The sequence below is a fragment of the Anarrhichthys ocellatus genome, unplaced genomic scaffold, assembly GCF_004355925.1.
Source record: "Anarrhichthys ocellatus isolate YVR2014 unplaced genomic scaffold, GSC_Weel_1.0 scaffold27, whole genome shotgun sequence".
Taxonomy (NCBI): domain Eukaryota; kingdom Metazoa; phylum Chordata; class Actinopteri; order Perciformes; family Anarhichadidae; genus Anarrhichthys; species Anarrhichthys ocellatus.
In genome coordinates this window covers 3,673,961-3,694,087 of record NW_022280057.1, presented here as the reverse complement: position 1 = coordinate 3,694,087, position 20,127 = coordinate 3,673,961, and the positions used below count along the sequence as shown (strand labels likewise).

At 42.7% G+C, this 20,127-nt stretch overlaps 3 protein-coding genes across 3 annotated transcripts in view; all 3 read left to right on the top strand.

Moving 5' to 3' along the window:
* Positions 1-5,261, top strand: part of atg2a (autophagy related 2A) — a 29,490-nt gene extending 24,229 nt beyond the window's left edge. The window contains exons 6-15 of the mRNA XM_031862470.1: positions 368-626; positions 831-932; positions 1,253-1,337; positions 1,594-1,747; positions 1,943-2,012; positions 2,163-2,245; positions 2,374-2,495; positions 2,598-2,752; positions 2,940-3,098; positions 3,386-5,261. Coding sequence (XP_031718330.1) covers positions 368-626; positions 831-932; positions 1,253-1,337; positions 1,594-1,747; positions 1,943-2,012; positions 2,163-2,245; positions 2,374-2,495; positions 2,598-2,752; positions 2,940-3,098; positions 3,386-3,622 — 1,426 coding nt within the window. The 3' untranslated portion in view covers positions 3,623-5,261. The remainder of the gene's footprint in view (positions 1-367; positions 627-830; positions 933-1,252; positions 1,338-1,593; positions 1,748-1,942; positions 2,013-2,162; positions 2,246-2,373; positions 2,496-2,597; positions 2,753-2,939; positions 3,099-3,385) is intronic.
* A 74-nt stretch (positions 5,262-5,335) lies between these two features.
* Positions 5,336-12,727, top strand: trmt112 (tRNA methyltransferase activator subunit 11-2). Its single transcript, XM_031862812.1, has 4 exons — positions 5,336-5,944; positions 6,583-6,684; positions 7,808-7,900; positions 9,894-12,727. Exons 1-4 carry the CDS (start codon positions 5,870-5,872, stop codon positions 9,993-9,995), a joined length of 372 nt encoding a protein of 123 aa, XP_031718672.1. The 5' UTR covers positions 5,336-5,869; the 3' UTR covers positions 9,996-12,727.
* Positions 12,719-19,733, top strand: tgfb5 (transforming growth factor, beta 5). Its single transcript, XM_031862811.1, has 8 exons — positions 12,719-13,463; positions 13,902-14,313; positions 15,060-15,223; positions 15,884-16,016; positions 16,126-16,236; positions 17,396-17,576; positions 18,028-18,181; positions 19,326-19,733. The coding sequence occupies exons 2-8, from the start codon at positions 13,959-13,961 to the stop codon at positions 19,482-19,484; spliced, it is 1,257 nt and encodes a 418-aa protein (XP_031718671.1). The 5' UTR covers positions 12,719-13,463; positions 13,902-13,958; the 3' UTR covers positions 19,485-19,733.
* Positions 19,734-20,127: the final 394 nt, after the last annotated feature.

Here is a 20,127-nt window from a genome sequence, read left to right as displayed (position 1 = left end):
TATGTATATATATATATGTGTATATATATGTATATATATATATGTGTGTATATATATATATGTGTATATATATGTATATATATATATGTGTGTATATATATGTATGTGTATATATATGTATATATATGTATATATATGTGTATATGTATGTGTATATGTATGTGTGTATATAAACTAAGACTAGAAGTGGTTGTCAGTTAGTTTATCTTAAGTCATTTGACAAAGAATTTACTGATGTAATTTAGGCAGCAAAATGTCAAACTTTTACTTTAAATTCAACTTGAAACAAAACTGTACTGCTTCAATTGTCCCCAGTCGATCGACAGCTTCACCAGAACCCCCCTTAACATATTTAAACACCATCTTTTTCAACACATTCCCCGTTTTGTCATTTTGCCATCCAGGTGTCCTTCCAGCACGAGTCCTACCCAGTAGCAGTAGCGGGGCCGTATGGAGAGGGGCCAGTGGCAGCGGGGTTTGGTCCTGGTTGCGAGCAGCTTCTCTCCAGGCAGGTGTTCATTGTCCAGGAACTGGAGGTTCGAGACCGACTGGCCTCCTCACAACTCAACAAATTCCTCTACCTCTACACCAGCGAGAGCATGCCTCGCCGAGCCCACTCCAACATGGTGAGACAGCTGAGAGGGAGGGACGGGGATGACGAGGACAGACACAGGGAGACTTTGGTTTATTGACTTGCTAAATGACAGATTTTCTGTGATTTCAAATTACCTGACTGAGACCAAACCATCTTTTATATCAGGAGGACTTGATTAAAGACAAATTATTGATTATTTCATTCATATGATATCGATTGTGTTTTGTTTTTGTAGCTGACAGTGAAGGCCCTGCAGGTTTGTCCAGAGTCTGGGCTCGGTGGACCAGAGTGTTGTCTTCGAGTCAGCCTGCTGCCTCTAAGACTTAACATCGACCAGGTAACTCCGACTCCTGACACAGAATACTAAAAGTGGAATCTTTTCCATCTTTAGTCGAGTGTGCGACACCCAAAAGCGGCTCAGTAGAGCCTGAAATGAAATGGTGAATGACTCTGGTTCTCAGTTTTAAGTTTTACTCAAAGCTCTTCTGTGAATGCTTCAGTCCTGAGAAGCATACAACTCAGTTTGCAAAAATGTTTTATCATATTAACGTGGCAATCAGAAATGACTGCATTCTCACCAGCACTAGAACTGTATTGGATTGGAGGAAACATGCAACTACTTCCACATCTAACCAGCCTTCTTTTTCTCTTGTTCAGGATGCACTGTTTTTCCTGAAGGACTATTTCAGCAACCTAGCTTCCTTTGTTAACCCTTACCTTCCTGTGGACCCTGCGACTGAAGGTGAGCTATCTCTGAGGAGGATTTGTTAAAATGATTTTCTGCATATTTCATCAATTGTCTTTCATACTTCACATATTAAGATTTTAAACAAAATGTGTCATGTATACACTGTAGCATGATTCATTTTAACTGGCTGCATGTTTCAATGATTCTGTAGCTTATTTTTTAGCTTGTTTGACGTTTGATCCTGTATTTATTTGACGACACGCTCTGGTGAATATGTATTTATCTATTTTTCTCCCCATTTATTCTTCAGTGAAGGCAGACCCCTCCCAGAAGGCCTCTGAGGAGGCAGAGTCTGCCGCTGGTCTGGGTCCTGACCTCGCAGCTTCTGTGGAAACTACCTACAGCGAGCAGAGCTCCTCCTCTGCCGGCTCCACCTCTTCCGCCGACCAGCCAATCTACTTCCGGTACGTTAACACCGATTCCCCCGACTGCTTCGTGAAAGTCTGATTCTGCTTTTACAACCGGACAGAAAATTAAAGTTATGTGTTACAAACAATAACGCTTGTTTGTAGGAATATAGTTGTGAAAAATAATCACTGATAATTAAGGTTTAAAATGTTAATGGTATGGTCTTTCTCTTCCTCTCCTGCTATTTTCAGGGAGTTCCGATTCACCTCTGAAGTGCCTATCTGGCTGGACTATCAAGGCAAACATGTCGTCATTGAACAGGTGAGAGGTCACTCAAACAGCTCATCTGTCACTCAGCGTAACCAAACACTTATATTAAAGAAATCTGTTGGATTTCTGTGTATTTGATCAGGCTGATAATTGTCCAGGCTGACGGTTCACACTTCTTCTGTCCTGCTCTGTGTTTCACAGGGAACGTTTGCAGGGATTCTGATTGGTCTGGCCCAATTAAACTGTTCTGAGTTGAAGCTGAAGAGGCTCTGCTGTAGACACGGGTAGACATCCACACTTCCATACACACACATCTCATCGATATTTAGTCATTTGAGACTAGATCACCATGTTTTAAATGCAAAGTTTTCAGTTGTGAGTTTCTTAGTCTGTCTTCTGAAACACTTTCTAGTCTCCTCGGAGTGGACAAAGTGATCCAGTACGCCGTCACAGAGTGGCTGACGGACATCAGGAAGAATCAGCTGCCGGGCATTCTGGGAGGTGTTGGCCCCATGCACTCAGTGGTCCAGCTGTGTGAGTCTACACTACTCCAAACACACAGCTTTAACATTTACATGTTCTTTATCCTGTTTTATCTCTTGGTTCATTTCTTTCTATCTCTTTGTGTTTCTCCAGTTCATGGAGTGAGGGATCTGTTCTGGTTGCCGATAGAGCAGTACAGGAAGGATGGACGCATTATTCGAGGTCTCCAGAGGGGGGCAGCATCATTCGGCACCTCCACAGCTTCAGCTGCTCTGGAGCTCAGCAACAGGCTGGTGCAGGCCATACAGGTACTCTGTCTGTGAAGGGTTTTCAGTGCAGGTCACGACTGTGAATGAAAGTTATTCAGCAAATAGATTTGGACCATGGAATTTATTTTAGGTAGCGCAAAAATTGTAAGATAATTTGTTGGAAGGATTTCAGGATAAGCAGGGCCTCGGGTATGCGATGCCTGATGTCTGTCTGCTTCTCTTACAGGCCACAGCAGAGACGGTGTACGACATCCTGTCTCCAACTCCACCCCTGAACCGCTTTGCCATCACGGAGGGCTGGGCTCCCTCCAGCCGGCCCCGCAGAGCGGCTCAACCCGCAGATCTCCGAGAAGGCGTGGCCAAGGCTTACGACACCGTCAGAGAGGTGCGTCCCCAAACTTACCCTCTCTGAATTGATTATGGAATCTTCTGAAGAACAAATAATCCAAAAAATATCCAGTCACATGAGCGTATGTGTGACACAGCAGGAGGTTGAATGGAAAGATCATAATACGTAGTGATGCATAGTGTATGTAAACAGTTTATCGATCAATTGACAAAGTATTTCCTGCACAACCTGACTTCTGGTTTCTTGAGTGCATGTCCATAAATGTACTGAAACACTAAATATTTTTGACTAATCTCTCCCTGGACTCTGTCTCTGCTCTCCAGGGAGTGATTGACACGGCTCAGACCTTGTGCGATGTAGCATCCCGCGGCCATGAACAGAAGGGTCTGCCCGGCGCTGTGGGCGGCGTCCTGCGGCAGATCCCGCCCACCGTGGTCCGACCGTTAATAGTGGCCTCTGAAGCCACTTCCAATCTGCTCGGTGGCATGCGGAACCAGATCAAACCAGATGCCCGGAAGGAGGATTTCCTGAAGTGGCGCACTGAGGGTGGTCAAGATTGATGACAACTTTTTTTTTTTTTTTGTCTGTGTGAGAGAAAAAGTGTGTGTGTGTGTGTGTGGGTGAGAGAGAGGGATTATGATTTGGAGAAGTCTTAGTTACAAGAGCGAATCCAGGGTCTGAATGTGTATTTGCATGTGCGTATGGACTGAGAGTCGGTGTGCGCTCCGATGCAACGACTAACGACTACTGCACATTTTGACGCCCAGTGTTTTATTTGGCTCCATCATACATGGACTTCAACAGATTTAATCTGTCTGTTTTGCATCCAGCGAGAGCTCTCGTCATATTCCTCCCCTCAGTAATACACCAGTCTGCAGATTCTCCTTACTGTCTGTGCAAACATATCACTGTCACTCTCAACTGGCTTCATTTTCAATCCACCCAAGGATTATCCCTCTCAAGGTTTTCTGTGGTCATAAGTAAGACACAGATTGTGGGCACTTCGTGTACTCGTGTATTGTGCTTCTTGAAACTGTATTCTAATTTGAATTAGTTCTGGCATGATTTCATCTTCTTCAAAGGTCTATGGGGGGAAGAAATAAGAGCAAGAGGAGGGTGAGCTCACCTTCTCTCTTAGTATTCTAAATCACCCATCACAAGCTGAAAACAGGGTTTTCTTCTTTTTTGGGTGCAGTGTGTGTGATGAACCGACACGTGATGTGACTCGAGCTTTCGTCTATTAGTCGTCCAGTGAAGCTCATAGTGGAGACTGGGAGGATATTTAAATGAAGTGTCCTTTGCTAACACCCTCCAGATGGTTTCCAACCAAACTTCAAAACGCCTCGTCATTGGTTCAGCTTTGGTCCCACTGTGCGCCTGCTTCTCTCAGCGCTGTTATTCGTGCCATAAACCTTGCAGAGTGCCCTTTTTATGTAGTTTGTATTGCCTTCCTCAAACCTGCACCCTCCCTGCTACTGTACATGTATTACACATACTGGCTCACATGGATACATACCTGACTGAGAACAAGTTTCCTGACTGAACAGAGACACGGATCACACAAAGCCTCTAAACTCTGTTGCACATTGGATTCTTTTAAAGCTTCGCTAAGTTGGACTTCAGACATCTGCCACTCACAGTAAACCGTCCAGATGTCAGCCAGTTGTTCTTCCTTCTGCATTACAGCTCATTTGTGCTTCTGTTTCCATGAAGAGTTAGACTGAGATCTGAATTTACTTACTGTCTTCAGAATCGCTTTGCCCTCTTCTATAGTTGCCTTCCTGCATTTTTCAGTTTCTTTATTTGTTTTTTATTCTGTTAAAACTTACTTGTTAAACTTGTTAATTATTGTCATAATCATTTTCAAAATTAGCTTTGAGAGGATGTGAATCTTGTGACAACGGAGGATGAAAAATCGGGGGTTTTACATTTTTATCTTATTATTTTTTGTTTAATAAGTGTAAGGGACATGTGTGTGTGTGTGTGTGTGTGTGTGTGTGAGTGTGAGTGAATGAGTGTTTGTGTGTGTGCGCGCATGATGCATGTCTGTGAGGGTGACGGGTTGAAGCTTGTTACATCTCTTGTGTGTAATTACCATTTATTATATCATAAACTGTATGAATGACCTGTATAATACAAAGACGAGGAGTATACAAAATTAATACAAAAAATAAAAAATCTGATTTATAAAAAGTGAAAGCCATCTTTGCCTGACATTTTTACTGCTTATCACCAACATGTTTGTTATGGCTGTTATAGTTACACGTATGTTTACTCTAGTACCTCACTAAAGTAGCCTACAGGTTTGTGGCACTTCAACTTTACATATGATCGACTGAGATATGACCAAAACTACATGTAATTGTTAATTTTCAATGTTAACATGTTCATGCATCAGTAACAAGAGCCCAACAATGTAATAATTATGATAATATTCCTTTGCAAACTATACTGAGAATACTGTTTTTTTCTTATTTGTTTGTGGATTATTGTTGTTTATAATGGGGCAGGTTTAAATATCACCCAAAAAGCTATTACAGTATATTACACTGGCATTATGAGTTTGTATAAAGTAAATAACACTGAAGGGACTACTACAAAGACACACATTGACACTAAACTAAATAACTGATATTACCAAGGAACCAACGGTGGTGGAGTTAACGTTTCGGGGAACTGTTTTAGCGATGCAACAACGGCACTTCCGGTCCACATGTAAACGCTACAGCGTGATTTAAACGTACATTACAGACTATCTGTGTACACTTACCAGAAAACTATCGTCAAACCAGCGACTGTTTGTAAAGATGAAGCTGCTCACGCACAACATGTTGACATCTCACGTGAAGGGAGTCACTAAAGGATACCCGCTGCTCATCAAGGTAAACTGTCAACACCCGACTAGCTACATGCTAACGCTAACACTTAAGACCTTAAAGCATCACATGGTTTCAATGTCCTGCTGTGTCTTATGTTTGAGCTCAATGCCACATGAACTGTATCACTGAACATGTGCTAGTTTGACTCTCTTACAACCTGTAACGTTCAATAACAAGCTACCTAGCGGTTAGCAAGCCAGCACCAGGGGTTAAACATTTTGATACCTTTTTGCTACCTAGTGCATTATATTTACCTTTCGCCATTTAATTTGAGTTTCTGAATTCTCAATGTGAAATATATTATATAGTGCCCTCAAAAATACACTCAACGGAAAGAGAAAACTTAACATGTACACTACAGTTTTTTTTTACTAAAAATGCAATGCTTAAGATGTGTAAATGACAAGTATGTGACACTATACTGTACCTGTTAGTAACATATAATGTGAGGGAAATCTCAATTTGCTGCTCCCTCTAGACTAGAGTAAACTATGGATTACAGGTGGTGTTGTTTTGTCAGTAATGGCGTCATGAACAAATGGCAGAGGAAGTGATTTTGAAGGACTGCTACTGTTTGACGACCCTGCATTTCTACACTAATGGACTGTGTTGTCTCCTCCTGATTTGTTGTCTTTGTGCAGGCGACCGAGGTGAAGGTGAACGAGGTGGACTTCAACGCTCAGTTTGTCAGCCGGATGATCCCCAAACTGGAGTGGAGTGCTCTGGTCCAGGCTGCAGAGGAGGTGAGTCGGACTGCAACAGAGAGACTGTCGCAGCTTGTAATATCTCACGTGATAAACGTGAATATTGGTAACATTTTGGAGCATTCCAGAGAGACATGGCAAAGCTTATATGCCGTTAAGTAGCTCTCAATATAAGCAACGGCATTATTTGATGTGGAACAATCCATCAATTTGAAAAGGAGTAAATATATTTGTTTAGTTTTGTTCTGTTATTTTAGTTCAACTAGGAAATGAAGTGGTCAGCACTCACAAAAGAGTATGTAGCACTTAATGATGCACAGCATTAGAAGGAAACAGACCCGTTTCAGCGCTGTGCTTCGCGTTTCCGACACATTTGTGAGTATGACTCTTAAACAGCAGCCAGGAGCCTGCTGCAGATTACCAACCAGCTGACACAGATCATCAAAACCACACAATCAAAAACCAAATCTTCTTGCTCACATAGCAAAACCTACAAGGAGAGTTCAATAGGTAGACAGCAAATGTCCCTGACTTTCATATTGTTTTCATGTAAAACATGGCTTCCTATGATCATGGCATTTACAACTAACACAGTTTGAACAAGGAAAATGTCCTGTGGGGGGAGAGAGCGAAGAACATCTGTGGACCCGATATAGAGATCTATCTTTATAATTCTCTACCACAAATTACTTCGCAGTGACTATGGGAGGGTTAACAAACTCTCAGCCAACGATGGGGTCACTATACAGAATATACCGATGTTTTCTTCCCGCACTTCAAACCGCCTGAGAGACAACAGACAGGAGGAGAATTAGGTGCTAAAAGGCTGTTACTGTCTTTTTCCTGAGCCTTTTTTAAAGCATTTCTTTTCTTAGAAACAGACACATTAGCCTCTCTCTAATTTCTCCGCAGAGCTGCACATTTTTTTGTTTTTAACAGTTGACTGTTCTTCACTGACTCCGCAGTATACAGTTAGCAGTATTACATCACTGAGGTGTTAGTCTCTGTGTTTTTGTTCTTTACGGTCTTGTTAACCAGCAGGTGGAGAATATGTCATGGTGTCTTCTGCCACCCAGTAACACCCACCAATTAATTTACAACTGCCCAGTTTTGAACACTTGTGTGTTGTGTATATATGTTACTACATCTTTTCCCTCTTTAGTTGGGTCACCGGCAGGACCTGCCGGGTGAGCTGGTGCCAGAATACGAGAACAACGAAGAATTCCTGAAGAAAGTGCACAGAGTGCTTTTAGAGGTAAGAAGCTCGCAGTGATTCCTGTCGGGACTGGTGGGTGTTTATGACCGCTGTGGTATTTATTACCACCGTAGACCCGTAACTAACCATCTCCAGTATCAGTTACTCTGCAGATTGATTTCTCAATTACTTCATTCATCTTTTGGTCTTAAAAATAGTTTTTGTTGACTTCATCAGATGTCTTGTTTTGTTCAACCAACAGTCCGAAACCCAAAGATATTTAGTTTTACGATGATATAAATCAGAGAAAAACATCAAATACACACATCGGAGAAGCAGAGAATGTTTGGCATTTTTACTTAAAAATGACTGAAACTATCTATCTATTATCAAAATACATAGTTTTTTGATCAACTAATCAATTTCCGGACTACTTGGTGCAGCTGTTCTTTTCCACATGGTTACAGAGATCTTGTTTTGGGGCAAATATTTAAATTCACAAGTTGTTTTGGCTCTTTGATTTTTTTTATTTTCAGTGAAACCGATAAACAAGCATGCAACGATTTTTAAAATTGTCTTGGTCCTTCTCCATTCTTGATATTATCTGCCATGTGGGTTCCAGCAGTGTTTGCTACTCTTGTGTCACTTAACACAGTCAATTAATCATTAAGACAGTTATGGGATGTCTTTGTGTACTTATTTTGGATCAAACAACTGAGAATATTGACTCTCTCAGTATCATCGAAAGGTACGGTCGGCACTTCACATCCTGGTTCTATTACTGGCAATAGCAATTAGCAGCGAAGCTTTCATGTGGTTGTTTACTGCACAGTGTCTCGTTTTTCATAACTGCACCACGTCCATTCAGCGGAAGACGGTGCCATTTATGTAGAGATCAAACACAGGAACTAAAATTATTTAGCTTGAGACGTTATTCTAACCCCAATATGTACACTGCATGTTGGCTCCCGAACAGTAATGTTAAACAGACGGCACTTATATAATGCTTTACACGTTGCCTCTCACTCACACACTGATGGCAACAGAGGAGCCAGGGATCGCACCGTCAACCCTGTGATTAGCGGACGACCTGCTCTTCCTCCCCGAGCCACAGCCGCCCACCATGTCAGAGCCACTTTGTGCAGCAGTGACAGCCTCCATTGTTCTGGGAAGACTTTCCACAAGATGTTGGAGCCTGGCTGCAGCGAGGTCCAATACTGGGCCCAGTTCATCCCGAAGGTGTTGGATGAGGTTGAGGTCAGGGCTCTGTGCCGGCCAGTGAAGTGATCCACACCAAACTCTGCAATCTATTTCTGTATAGACCTGGCTTCATGTTGAATCTGGAAAGGGGTTTCCCCAAAACTGTTCAAACTATTTTTTTGTAAACAAAGGTGATGTTATCGAGTTGTCCCCATCAAAGCACATTTTGTAAACCTTTGATGTCTAAAAAATGTGTTGAATGCATTTCCTTCCTCATAAAAGTATATTTAAATTCTTCATTGTGTGCGTTACGGTTAACTTTCTTGCAGTCTTCTTCTTCACTGCCCTTTTTTAGCGTAGTGCTGCATTTCTTGGCATCACTGTCGCCTGTAGATAACTTTAATGTGGCACCACTGGCAGGACTGTGTATGGCATGCATGAGATCAACAAAACGGGGCCGCACTCTATAAAAACAGCACCTCCATAGCTCTGCTAGTAAAACTCCAGAGGGTACCATTATTGGTGAGGTGCTAAAAAAACAGGTTTCGTGTAATGCTGACAGGTGTTGATTGGGCTGGTTACTTCAACTTACTTATAGTCTATTAAGTTACACAACTATTATTAAACTGTCTTTATAGAATCATATCTTTTGTCCTTTACCACAGCCCAGTGGTCGGGAACCACTGGTCTAAAAATTGTTGTTCACTGCAGCATTTAAGATTTTCGGTAATTGGAGCTAAAACGCCTGGGACAAACCAAAAGTATGGTGACAGGGGTGTCCAAACACTTTTGTCCATACAGTATATGTTGCTCTACGGTCTCTCACCTCTCGTCTTGCTCGTGTGTTCTGCAGGTGGAGGTGATAGAGGGCTCTCTGCAGTGCCCTGAATCCGGAAGAGAGTTCCCCATCTCCAGAGGAATCCCCAACATGTTGCTGAGCGAGGACGAGGTGTAGATGGCAGCTTCGCCAAGTCAACGGTTCTCACACGCAACCTCACCCCAAGCTGTCACTCGGCTGGGATTGTGGGTATTCAGAGAGAGGAGAGAGGTTGGACTTAAGTTGGTGCCATGAGAACCACACTGTTTAGTTGATTGTTGTTATGACATTTAAGTGGCTGATGCTGCCAATAGAGGAAACAGTTTTGAAGAAGAACGGATGGAAATGTTCCCAGAGTAACCCCCAGTGGTTTTATCTGTATTTATTTTTGTTACTGTTTGGGGTTCTCTCTTTTTTTTTTTTTTTTTTTTTTTCCAATAAAACTGTCCTGATTTCCACGACAGCCAAAATTGTTTCAGGTTTTTGTGGAAAATATGGATTTGCTTCTATTACAGACGTACTAAAATATAAAAGCCCAGAGGCTCCATGAGTGAGAGGCCGGCTCTGAGCCTCATCTCGCCCTCTGTCCGGGTTTAAAGTGCTGAGGGCCAGATGACGTGGCAGTGGCTCGTCTATATTTGGCTTTGAGGAAAAGAAGCAGAAAAAGCAGGCCGGCTGGAAGTTGTTTTTGAGGAAGTCAGTCTTTTTTTTTTCTTTCATGCCACACTTAACAGCGTGCACACACACACACACACACACACATACAAACAACCCACCTGGGCGGGCTGCTGTGATCTGAGATTCCCTCCCTTGTGTCTGATCTTTTAAAGACTGCTGAAGGGAAGAGTCCACCTAGACAAATTAAATGTCTTTCCACTCATTTCAGGCTACGATGGTGCAGCAGCAAGTTGTAGCAAGAGCCTGTTTGTTCGCAGGCGGCGTTATCATTTTTAGAAACCTTGCCAGGGCAGACGATGAAGGGGGGAGTTCGCCCTGACCAGAAAGCCTCGAGGCAGCCTGAGTCTCTCCTACCTTTTCCCTTCTACTTAGAGCAATTACAGGCCTGCACCCGCAACTATAATAATGGTATAATGGGATGGCAGCAGAGCAGCAATAAAAACCAGCCCTGACAGATTTAACAGTCCTCAAAGTGCTGAGCTGTAATTAACAATGAGACTGAAAGAGGAACAGAGAGAAAAGAAAGGGCCTCGATTGAAAGCTAGGAAAGATAAAGATAAAACGGTGTTGTGGAGGGATTTTAATACAATTACAACAAGCCTTAAACTAGGATGAGCCTAAGATCTTAACTAAAGCTGGATTTTGAAATCACTGGCATGAACTAATAGATTATCATCGTCTTCTATTACATCATTTTGATGTTTAAAGGTTTATTTTGGCATTTTCTGTGCGGTAAACGTTAAGCTACTGCTGATAGTCTGTCAGCTTAGTTTAGCAAAATGACTGGAATAAACTGGCTTTGTCCAAAGGTATCAAAACCCACCGACTAGAAACTCTAAAGCTCACTAATTACCATGTGATGTATCATTTGTTTAATTTGCATTAAAAACGGACATAAATCCCTTTAAACAGTAAATTGTTTTGTTTTTCAATGTATTTAACAAAAGAGATATCCCGTGTTATTTGAGCTTTTAAAGTGCTAGTTTGCAGATTTTGCTTTAACTTATGAAATAAATGTTCATTGCACAATGTAATGACTATAGCTTGTTGACACTATTACCGTTTACGTTGGTTCCCCATCTTCATTATGCAGTTCAGTCTGCCACCGGGTACGATCTGTGGTGAAAATGAAGGCATGATTTACGCCACAAAGGAAGCGCATCAACCATTGCAGAACCAAAATAGGAAGGGGACAGCAGCTAGCAGTTATTAAAGAATATCAATTGGAGGACTTGGCTCTGTAACTGGACGGTTACCATTCAAGGAGTAGCAGGAGAGGTGCCAGTGATTAAGGCACCAAACACCCAAACTGTTATGGTTCCTTCCTGTGAGGCATCTCTTCATACCTAACAGGTCCTACTTGTGTATTTGGGTGGAAAATGAAGTATACAATATAATTATTATGGAAGTTTTGCTGTTACTATCTCCAGTAGTGGAAATGTCAAACGGTGGAACAGCCGAGGAAACTGGAAAACAAAAATGCAGTCCGTGCGTTCCAATACTCTAGCATACTATTCAGTATGCCAGAAACGAATCAATATGTCACAATACTCAATATGTCAAATGCAGTTGGCCAAAAATACCAGGATGTTCTACTGCATCCAGTCTTATTTTGCAGCATGCAAGCCAGCATCCTTCTCTGGTTGTTCTGACCCACAATCCTCTGCGCAGCAGATACATGAGCAAGAGGGTCAAAGTTCAAGGTGAAGTCGTATTTCCCAATTGAAAGCATACTGCATGCAACAGTATGTGCTTTGTGAGGGCAGCTTCAGTACGTACTAAAAGTAAAAAGAAAATGATTTTGATTTGTAACAGTCGGTGTGTCCTGTTGTTGGTAGTTGCTAGGCTGTGAGGAAAACAAAGTGATCCGGTCGTCTTCACAATGACACCACTTGGAAACAGCTGAGCTAACCAACTGCTGGCCCAGAAGCTATATTAAGTTAGCAATCTTCTCATCTAAGAAGATGCATCGTTCCCAAAATGCTTTAACTATTCCTTTTGAGCCTGGCGTGTCCTCGGGGGATGTTTACCTGCGGAGAGAGAGCGGTGCATTTTTGTGGAGAGAAGAACTTGCAAAATGTGTGTGAGAGAGGAAGATGGCTCTTGCCTACATAATCACACACTCCCTTCACTTTGGTGGCAACCCGCCCCACCACCACCACCACCACCACCACCACCTCTCCTACATCCAGTCCCACCCTCCTCCTCCCTCTGTCTGAGCATTTCTCACTGAGGAGCTGCACAATAATGGAGTCGCATCATGCAGAAGGTCTCTGTGTTTTCAGACTGGAGTTCATCTAGACCGGGGATCTGTAATTTACTGTAAAGTTTCCTCTTTTTTAAATCCACAGCACAAGGACGTCTTTCATTTATTTTTCTGCGTCATGTCTTTTTATGTCGTCTGACTTTTTTCCGTGTTTTAATGTTTATGTGAGGGGGATTAACAGGCCCACCATGGTTTTCCCAACATAAATCAACAGTGTCTTTCTACGTTTTAGTGCAAGCAGCTTTCTGTTGACATATAACTGGGAATGAGAGGACCTTATTTGGGTTTTTGCTTTTTTTAAAGCTGCAACTAGATTTTCTGTAAGTGGGTATGGGCCAGTTTTTTGCTCCACAGATGGGTCTTTCGGAGGTGAAGGCACGTGAACCTGGCTGCACCAGATAGTGAAGCGAGCTGCTCAGGTTTTAGTTTGGAGGACTTGCGACATGGGCTGAGCTCTTGCGAAGAGTATTTTCTCCTGAAAGCTGTTGAATATTCCGAGGATGGACGACGGGAAACGGAAACGGATGAAACTTAATTTATCGGTTAAACTGTAATTAAATATATTCACCTTTTACGCACACGCGCTGGCACGGGGCGACAGCGGAGCTTTGGAGCGCACCAGATTGGAGTTCAAGCGTCGGCCATATTTCCAATCACTAAATGTGAGTTTTTTACTGTGGAGTTTGGTTGTAGTGTGATGTCATTTGTTGTTAGTTGTTTTTGTATGTATCTACGGATTCTTTATTTTGAATTTAACAACTTAAACTTAGATTAAAGAATAAAGGACAATGCGTGTTTGTATCTGTCTGGTGTTAAAATATGCAGGCGCATGTATGAACAATGTTATAGAATTACCTTAGCAGAATAAATGTTAAGTCAGCAGATGTGGTTTTCCTTTCCACAGAAAGTGGTTTTGACCAAAATAGCCCGTTGGAACTGTATATTGGGTTTTTTTGGGGTGGGCTTTATTTGATACCAGTATTTCTATGCAGTAGTTCAGTGGAGGGCATTGGTTTAACCCTCAGTTTTAAAGCACTTTACGGACAAACCTCTTAATCGTTGGTTTGGAGATTCAGCTTTAGTGACCCCAATTGTTTCAGCCGGATTTCCTCCACGACCGTTCAGAGATCTCCGTCCCTCAGTCTCCTCACCGGACAATGTGGGTGCCCCGTCTCGCGCTGCTGCTGCTCCGGTTCTCCGGTGTTTTGCTGGTGGAGGGGTTCAACACGTGCCACTCCATCAACCTGGACGCGCAGAAGTCCCGGCGCATCGAGGCGGTCCGCGGACAGATTCTCAGCAAGCTGCGCATCCGCAGCCCACCGAGCAAGGATGCGGCCCCGCCGCCTGGCTCGGTGCCCCCGGAGATCATGCTGCTCTACAACAGCACGCGGGAGCTGCTGAAGGAGCACAGGCGCCTGGCCGAGTCCGCGTGCGAGCGCGAGAGCAGCGAAGAGGACTATTATGCTAAAGAGGTGCAGAGGATTGATATGCTGCCCCCCCGCACCGACACAAGTGAGTCCATTTATGATGTATGAACAGTCTATGTGTATGACAAAGGTTCTCAAAGTGTGGTCCGGGGTCCTTACCGGTCACAGATAGGGGTCCAAACCCACCAGAAATGATCCAAATGACTTGATTTAATGGGTTTTCATTAAAACGTGTTTGTTTTTTCTTGGGACCCCTTCAAATAAACAATGTAAACCATGTCTATTTGTGGACCTTCATCACTGGTTTAACCTTAAAACACAACTAAAAAGTGTTTTTTTTCTTCTTAGATTGCTTTATTTGAAGGAGTTTTAGAGGCCAAAAGAGGTGAAAGTAGCATATCTAATATTTAATGAAAGAAATTGCTACAGCAGTCCATTTTTATAGATTAAACCTAGCGTTATCCTTTTTCTTTTATGTATCACATAATTAGAATGAAATGCACTGACTAAATAGGCATCAGTAGCATTTTCCATTTCCAATTCTGGGTTAAAAGTATCGGTTTGGGAAGAAGTATAAAGATCCTACTAAAGTTAAAGTATGTAAATAAAACAGCACCCTTTTACAAGGAGAAGTGTTGCAGTCAATGTCAATTTTTATATGCATGGTGGTTACTTAGTTTTGAGACATTCATCAGCAGTAATTATGTCCGAGACAATGCATCAGCCCCACAGAGCTTTTAACCAATACTATAAATATGACATTGTCGGAGAAGTCAAGAGATGTTGTTGGATCATTAGTCATACTTTTTTTTTTTTTTTTTTTTAATCCAGATGCGGTACAGCCTGCAACCCCCGACCCCCATTACAGAGTCGTCCACTTCGACGTGAGTGGAGTGGACCTGACCAACAGCACCCTGGTCAAGGCTGAGTTTAGGATCTTCAGAGCTCCGAACCCGCAGGCCCGGGCCTCAGAGCAGAGAGTGGAGATCTATCAGGTAAACAACAGAGTGATGGCTCAAAGCTCACCTGTTTACCACTTTAACTTCAGCAGAACCACCAAATTAGCATCACAAATAACACTCAGAGACACGATTTCTATGTCTTTTTAAGCTTTTACATCCAAATAAACATACATTTTCCACAATTATGAAGGAGACACTGAATCCATTCTTCTTTAAAATCACTTCAGGCCGTCTTTGGTGTAAAAGAAGCAGACGCAGGAGTTGTTCTTTTCTTTTGAAAAATGATTCTCACATCCAAAAGGTGTGACCAGGAATACCGTTTTAAATTTGTTTTTTTGGGTAGATTTTCCCTCCAGGAACACGGGCATCAGGTCAACAAGACAATTATCACAATAAATCTTCACAAATTAAGCAATATTTGTATTTTGACTTGACATTTCTCACCTCTCACAGAAATATGTTCGCCACAGGAAAGTGAGTAAACGTAATAAACATGCCTGATGACAGATTTGTAGGTTGTTATTGTTTTTTATGACACACAGTGTTTGGGCTCAGTGTTTGAGTGTGTTATGTAAAAATGTAGGAAGGTGAACTCGCTGTCCTCTTTACCACAGAGAAAATTATAACACTTACTGACTGTCTGCACGTCAGCTTCATCACTGTCTTTCTGTGTGTGTGTTTTTGTTTTAACAGCTACTGAAGCCAGATGAAGAGAGCACCTCCACTCAACGTTATATTGACTCCCGCACCGTTCAGCCGAAGGCGAAGGGAGCCTGGATCTCTGTGGACGTTACCGAAACCATTAAGGACTGGGTGTCAGATCCAGGTTGGCCTCAGCAGCACTTCCTTCACATAATGATTCATATACAGTATACACACACACACACACACACACTCCATCAGCTGATCTCAATGTGTGTCCCTCTACTGATCAGAGAACAATCTTGGCCTGAAGTTGGGCGTCCACTGTCCCTGCTGCACCTTCGTCCCGTCCACCAACAACATTGTTCCCAACAAGAGTGAGGAGCTGGAGGCTCTCTTTGCAGGTTTGTTGCACTTGTTTTTTTGTTTTTTTTTCAAAGTCTATCATGTTAGCCGAGTCTTGGTACTCATACAAGTAAGTGCAGAGTGGATGACTAACCCTCCGTGATTACATCTTCAACTGCATTTATATTTTGACTTGAGGGGAAATTGTCCCTCCTCTTACAACAAAATGCTGAGTTTAACCTCCTTTTTCAGAGACGTTATTTTGAACATGATGATTTGAGACTTTGCTGAAGTCTCTGTAGATGTTGTTTGTTTGTGGATGACTGGTCAGAATGCAACATGAATTGTATTTCAGCTAAATGCGAAAATTAACTACTACATATAAACAAATAAATACACACACATGACAGCCAGTGTGTCAAAGATTGAATGTTAAACATAGCCTCAGTTTTATCTGAATGGTCGCTGAGAAGACAAATTGAACAGGTTGCTTATAAATAGCTCTGTGCAGCCATTAAAAGCACTTGTGTAAGATTTATCAGCACAGCAATAATCCTGCAGGCGCCTCCCAAAAGATGATGAAACGGTGATCGTACAGGAACAATGGAGACACTGTTCTTCCACACTCTGTAAAGCTGTGGAAGGACTGGCTGTGTTGCTTCATTTAGGCCCCAAATTATGTCTCTCCTCAAGATTTACACTGAGTTGGGCAAAGTCTGTTTTTTTACCACTTGGAAAAAATATCAACTTTTGAAACTAATACAAGCCGGGGCTTGTATTGAGCTCAGAAACCCCACGAAATAGGTTGCCTTTAGGAAACAACTATGTATATATATATGAATGTGTGCGTGTGTACTGTACTCTGTAGTAGGAATTCAAAGGTGTAACTCGGTAGTTCACAACCTTTTGGGCATTGAACCCTTAAAACAAAGCAATGTCTACTCACAAACCTTTGTCACAGACTGCATTTAACTTCCACTAATGAGTGATGTTGCTCTTTCAGATTGTTTCATTTGAAAAGTTTTTACAGCATCAAGAGTGGAGACTATGCAAAAAAAATCAAAGCTTAAAGAAATGTCCTCAAAGATAAAAACACTCACAAACATTTCATTTTGTGTTGATCGTTGTGTGACCCCTCAGGTTTATCCTGCGACCCCTTGGGGGGTCCCGACCCCCAGGTAGAGAACCACGTGTTAACTGTTACACTGCTCTACGTAGGTGTGGATGACGAGCAGCTTCGTCAGCTAAGAAAGCCCGGTCCGGTTAAAGGCCAGGCAGACTTCAGCACCAAGACGCCGCACCTCATCCTCACCGTGCTGCCCAGTGACAGAGTGGACAACCCGGCCAGGAAGAACCGCAAGAAGAGGGCGGCCGCCACAGAAACCACAACCTGCTCCCGGTAGGCCGCCAACCGGCCGTGTGTGTGTGTGTGTGTGTGTGTGTGTGTGTGTGTGTGTGTGTGTGTGTGTGTGTGTGTGTGGTTATGTGTGACTGACTGACTGACCGCACTGACATGTAGTTTCATCATTCTAAACTCTAGTTGTGGTGGGCAGTGGAATTATTTTCTTCTGACCCAAAACTTTACAGACTATTGTGTGGCAAAACGAACAATATTGACCGTGCGTTTAGACTGCAGGCCAACAAGCGTGCAGTGTTTTATTTAGACTACCTCTCACGCTGCGGGGGAAAAGTCTGGCGGGCTTGCATTGTCATTACCTTGTGATGGCTGGCTCTTCAATGGTGACCAGTTGCCATTTTCCCATGACCCAACTTTGGTCCCTTGCCCCAGACCATTAAAAGCCGGATGAGAGTTGACATATTTCCTTGTGTCTCTTCTCGGTGTGTCTCAGTGGCTCAGACCAGGGATGCTGCCTGCGCTCGCTCTACATCGACTTCAGGCGGGACCTCAACTGGAAGTGGATCCATGAGCCCAAAGGTTACAAAGCCAACTTCTGTGCCGGCAACTGTCCTTACATCTGGAGTGCCAACAACCACTATAACATGGTGAGTTGATATGTTGTATATTTCTGTAAGATGCGATACGACCAGGACTGGGTGTTGAAGCTTTTTTGGAACCAGTACAAGTATTTTTTGCTGTAATCTTGAGATTCATGACCTTTAAAAAAAAAATAAAAAAAATGTGACACAGCCAAATCATATGAAAACATAGTTCTGAACAGTTGCTCCAGTACAAACACAAACAACTTCAATAGCTGAAGTGACTCCTCCGTCTCTCCAGTAAAACACTCAATTCAATGTACAGCAACTTTGAAATGGGGGCGATGTTTTCCTTGAAATTAGCTTTAAGTGCCTTGTTTGTGGCGGCTCTATACCACAGTTAGCTTTGTCCCATAGCTTATGACTTGGCCAGCCACCACCCTGGCTCTTACAGAACCTTCCGATTTACTTTTTCTTTCTTCGTGTCCTTTATTCATTAGATTTCTAGGTTTTTCACATTTATATGACACTTGATTTGCAGCAATGAGACATTTTGTCACTGTGGCTTTCACACCATCTGATTTACTTGGTTTGATGGAGTTTGGCAGTTTTGACAGACAGTAATACATTTACCTACACAGCCTTCTTTAAAAGCCCCTGAGAACTTTTTGCTATTTTATTGAATATTCATGACTAAATACACAGCTATCTAAGTTATTAAGAAAAACACATTCTTATATTATTTATTAAGAGAAATCTGCTTTATTAGCTGCTGCTTCACAAGAAAAAGTCAGACATTTTGGGAAATAAGCTTTTTTGCTTGCTTGCCTAGAGTTAGATGAGAAGAGTAATAATACCACTCTGTGAATATGAAGCGGATTAACTTAGTTTAGCATAAAGACGGGAGACGGGTAACTATTGTAGAACTATTCCTTTAACAGTCTCCAAGCAACGTAAGTGAACAACCCCACACCTGTCATCACATTCTGATTCAAAATTTGCTAAATCATGATCCGTGTAAAATGTCCATGACATCACCTTACTGAGGCCTGCACCAGTGACAAGAAACAAAACACAGAAAGTGTCTCAAGTGAAATAAACAAAAAACTGCTTTCATTTTGACAAAACATTGTGGTTATGTAGGAGCTCATCGTTCATATAAAGAAACTTCTTAGTTAACACACTCTGATGATGTCGTTCCCCTGGTCAGATCCTGCCCCTGTACAACAAGCTGAACCCCGAGGCCTCCGCCTCGCCCTGCTGCGTTCCTCAGGACCTGGAGCCCCTCACCATTATGTACTTCATAGGCCGCACGCCACGTGTTGAGCAACTCTCCAATATGGTCGTCAAATCCTGCAAGTGCCGCTGAGTTCAGCGGAAGAGGTGAGGGAGGAGAATGATGACAGGACCAAAACTACAAACTGATAAAGACGAGAGGACAGACGGATCCTTTGTTCATTAATCTTCTCTGTTTGATCTCCTTTAGCAGACTTTTGAGATGTTGTATTTTTGCTGAAATATCCCATTCTTTACAGGCATGAAAACGTCTTCATTCTCTGGAACTTTGCGTTTGTTAATATCACAACATAGCTGTATTAAACCTTTACTTGGATATTAAATGGGGGTGTTGTGTGATTTGGCCCACATTTGGTCTGCATAAAAAGGATTCTTTTTATCAGGATTCTCATTCCACCCCGCCGTTTATATGCCTGCGGCTGCGGGCAGCGGAGCGAGCGAGACGTGTTTGTTTTAGGTTTGAAGGTGTTGATAGGAAGAAGGCGGCATGGAAAGGTTTGCAGACTGAGATCTTTAGGCGAGGGAGGCAGGGAGCCGATAGAAAAGAGAGAGAGGAGCTGTGTCCAGGCGGAGGCCCTGCCAGCTCTCTGCGGTTCCCAGGCTGAAATCTGCCCGGCGTAAACAGGATGCGAAAGATTTCCAGACACCGACCCGACCACTCACGGAACGCCAGATTTAAATGCTCCCCTCATCTCCTCTCTCTCTCTCTCTCTCGC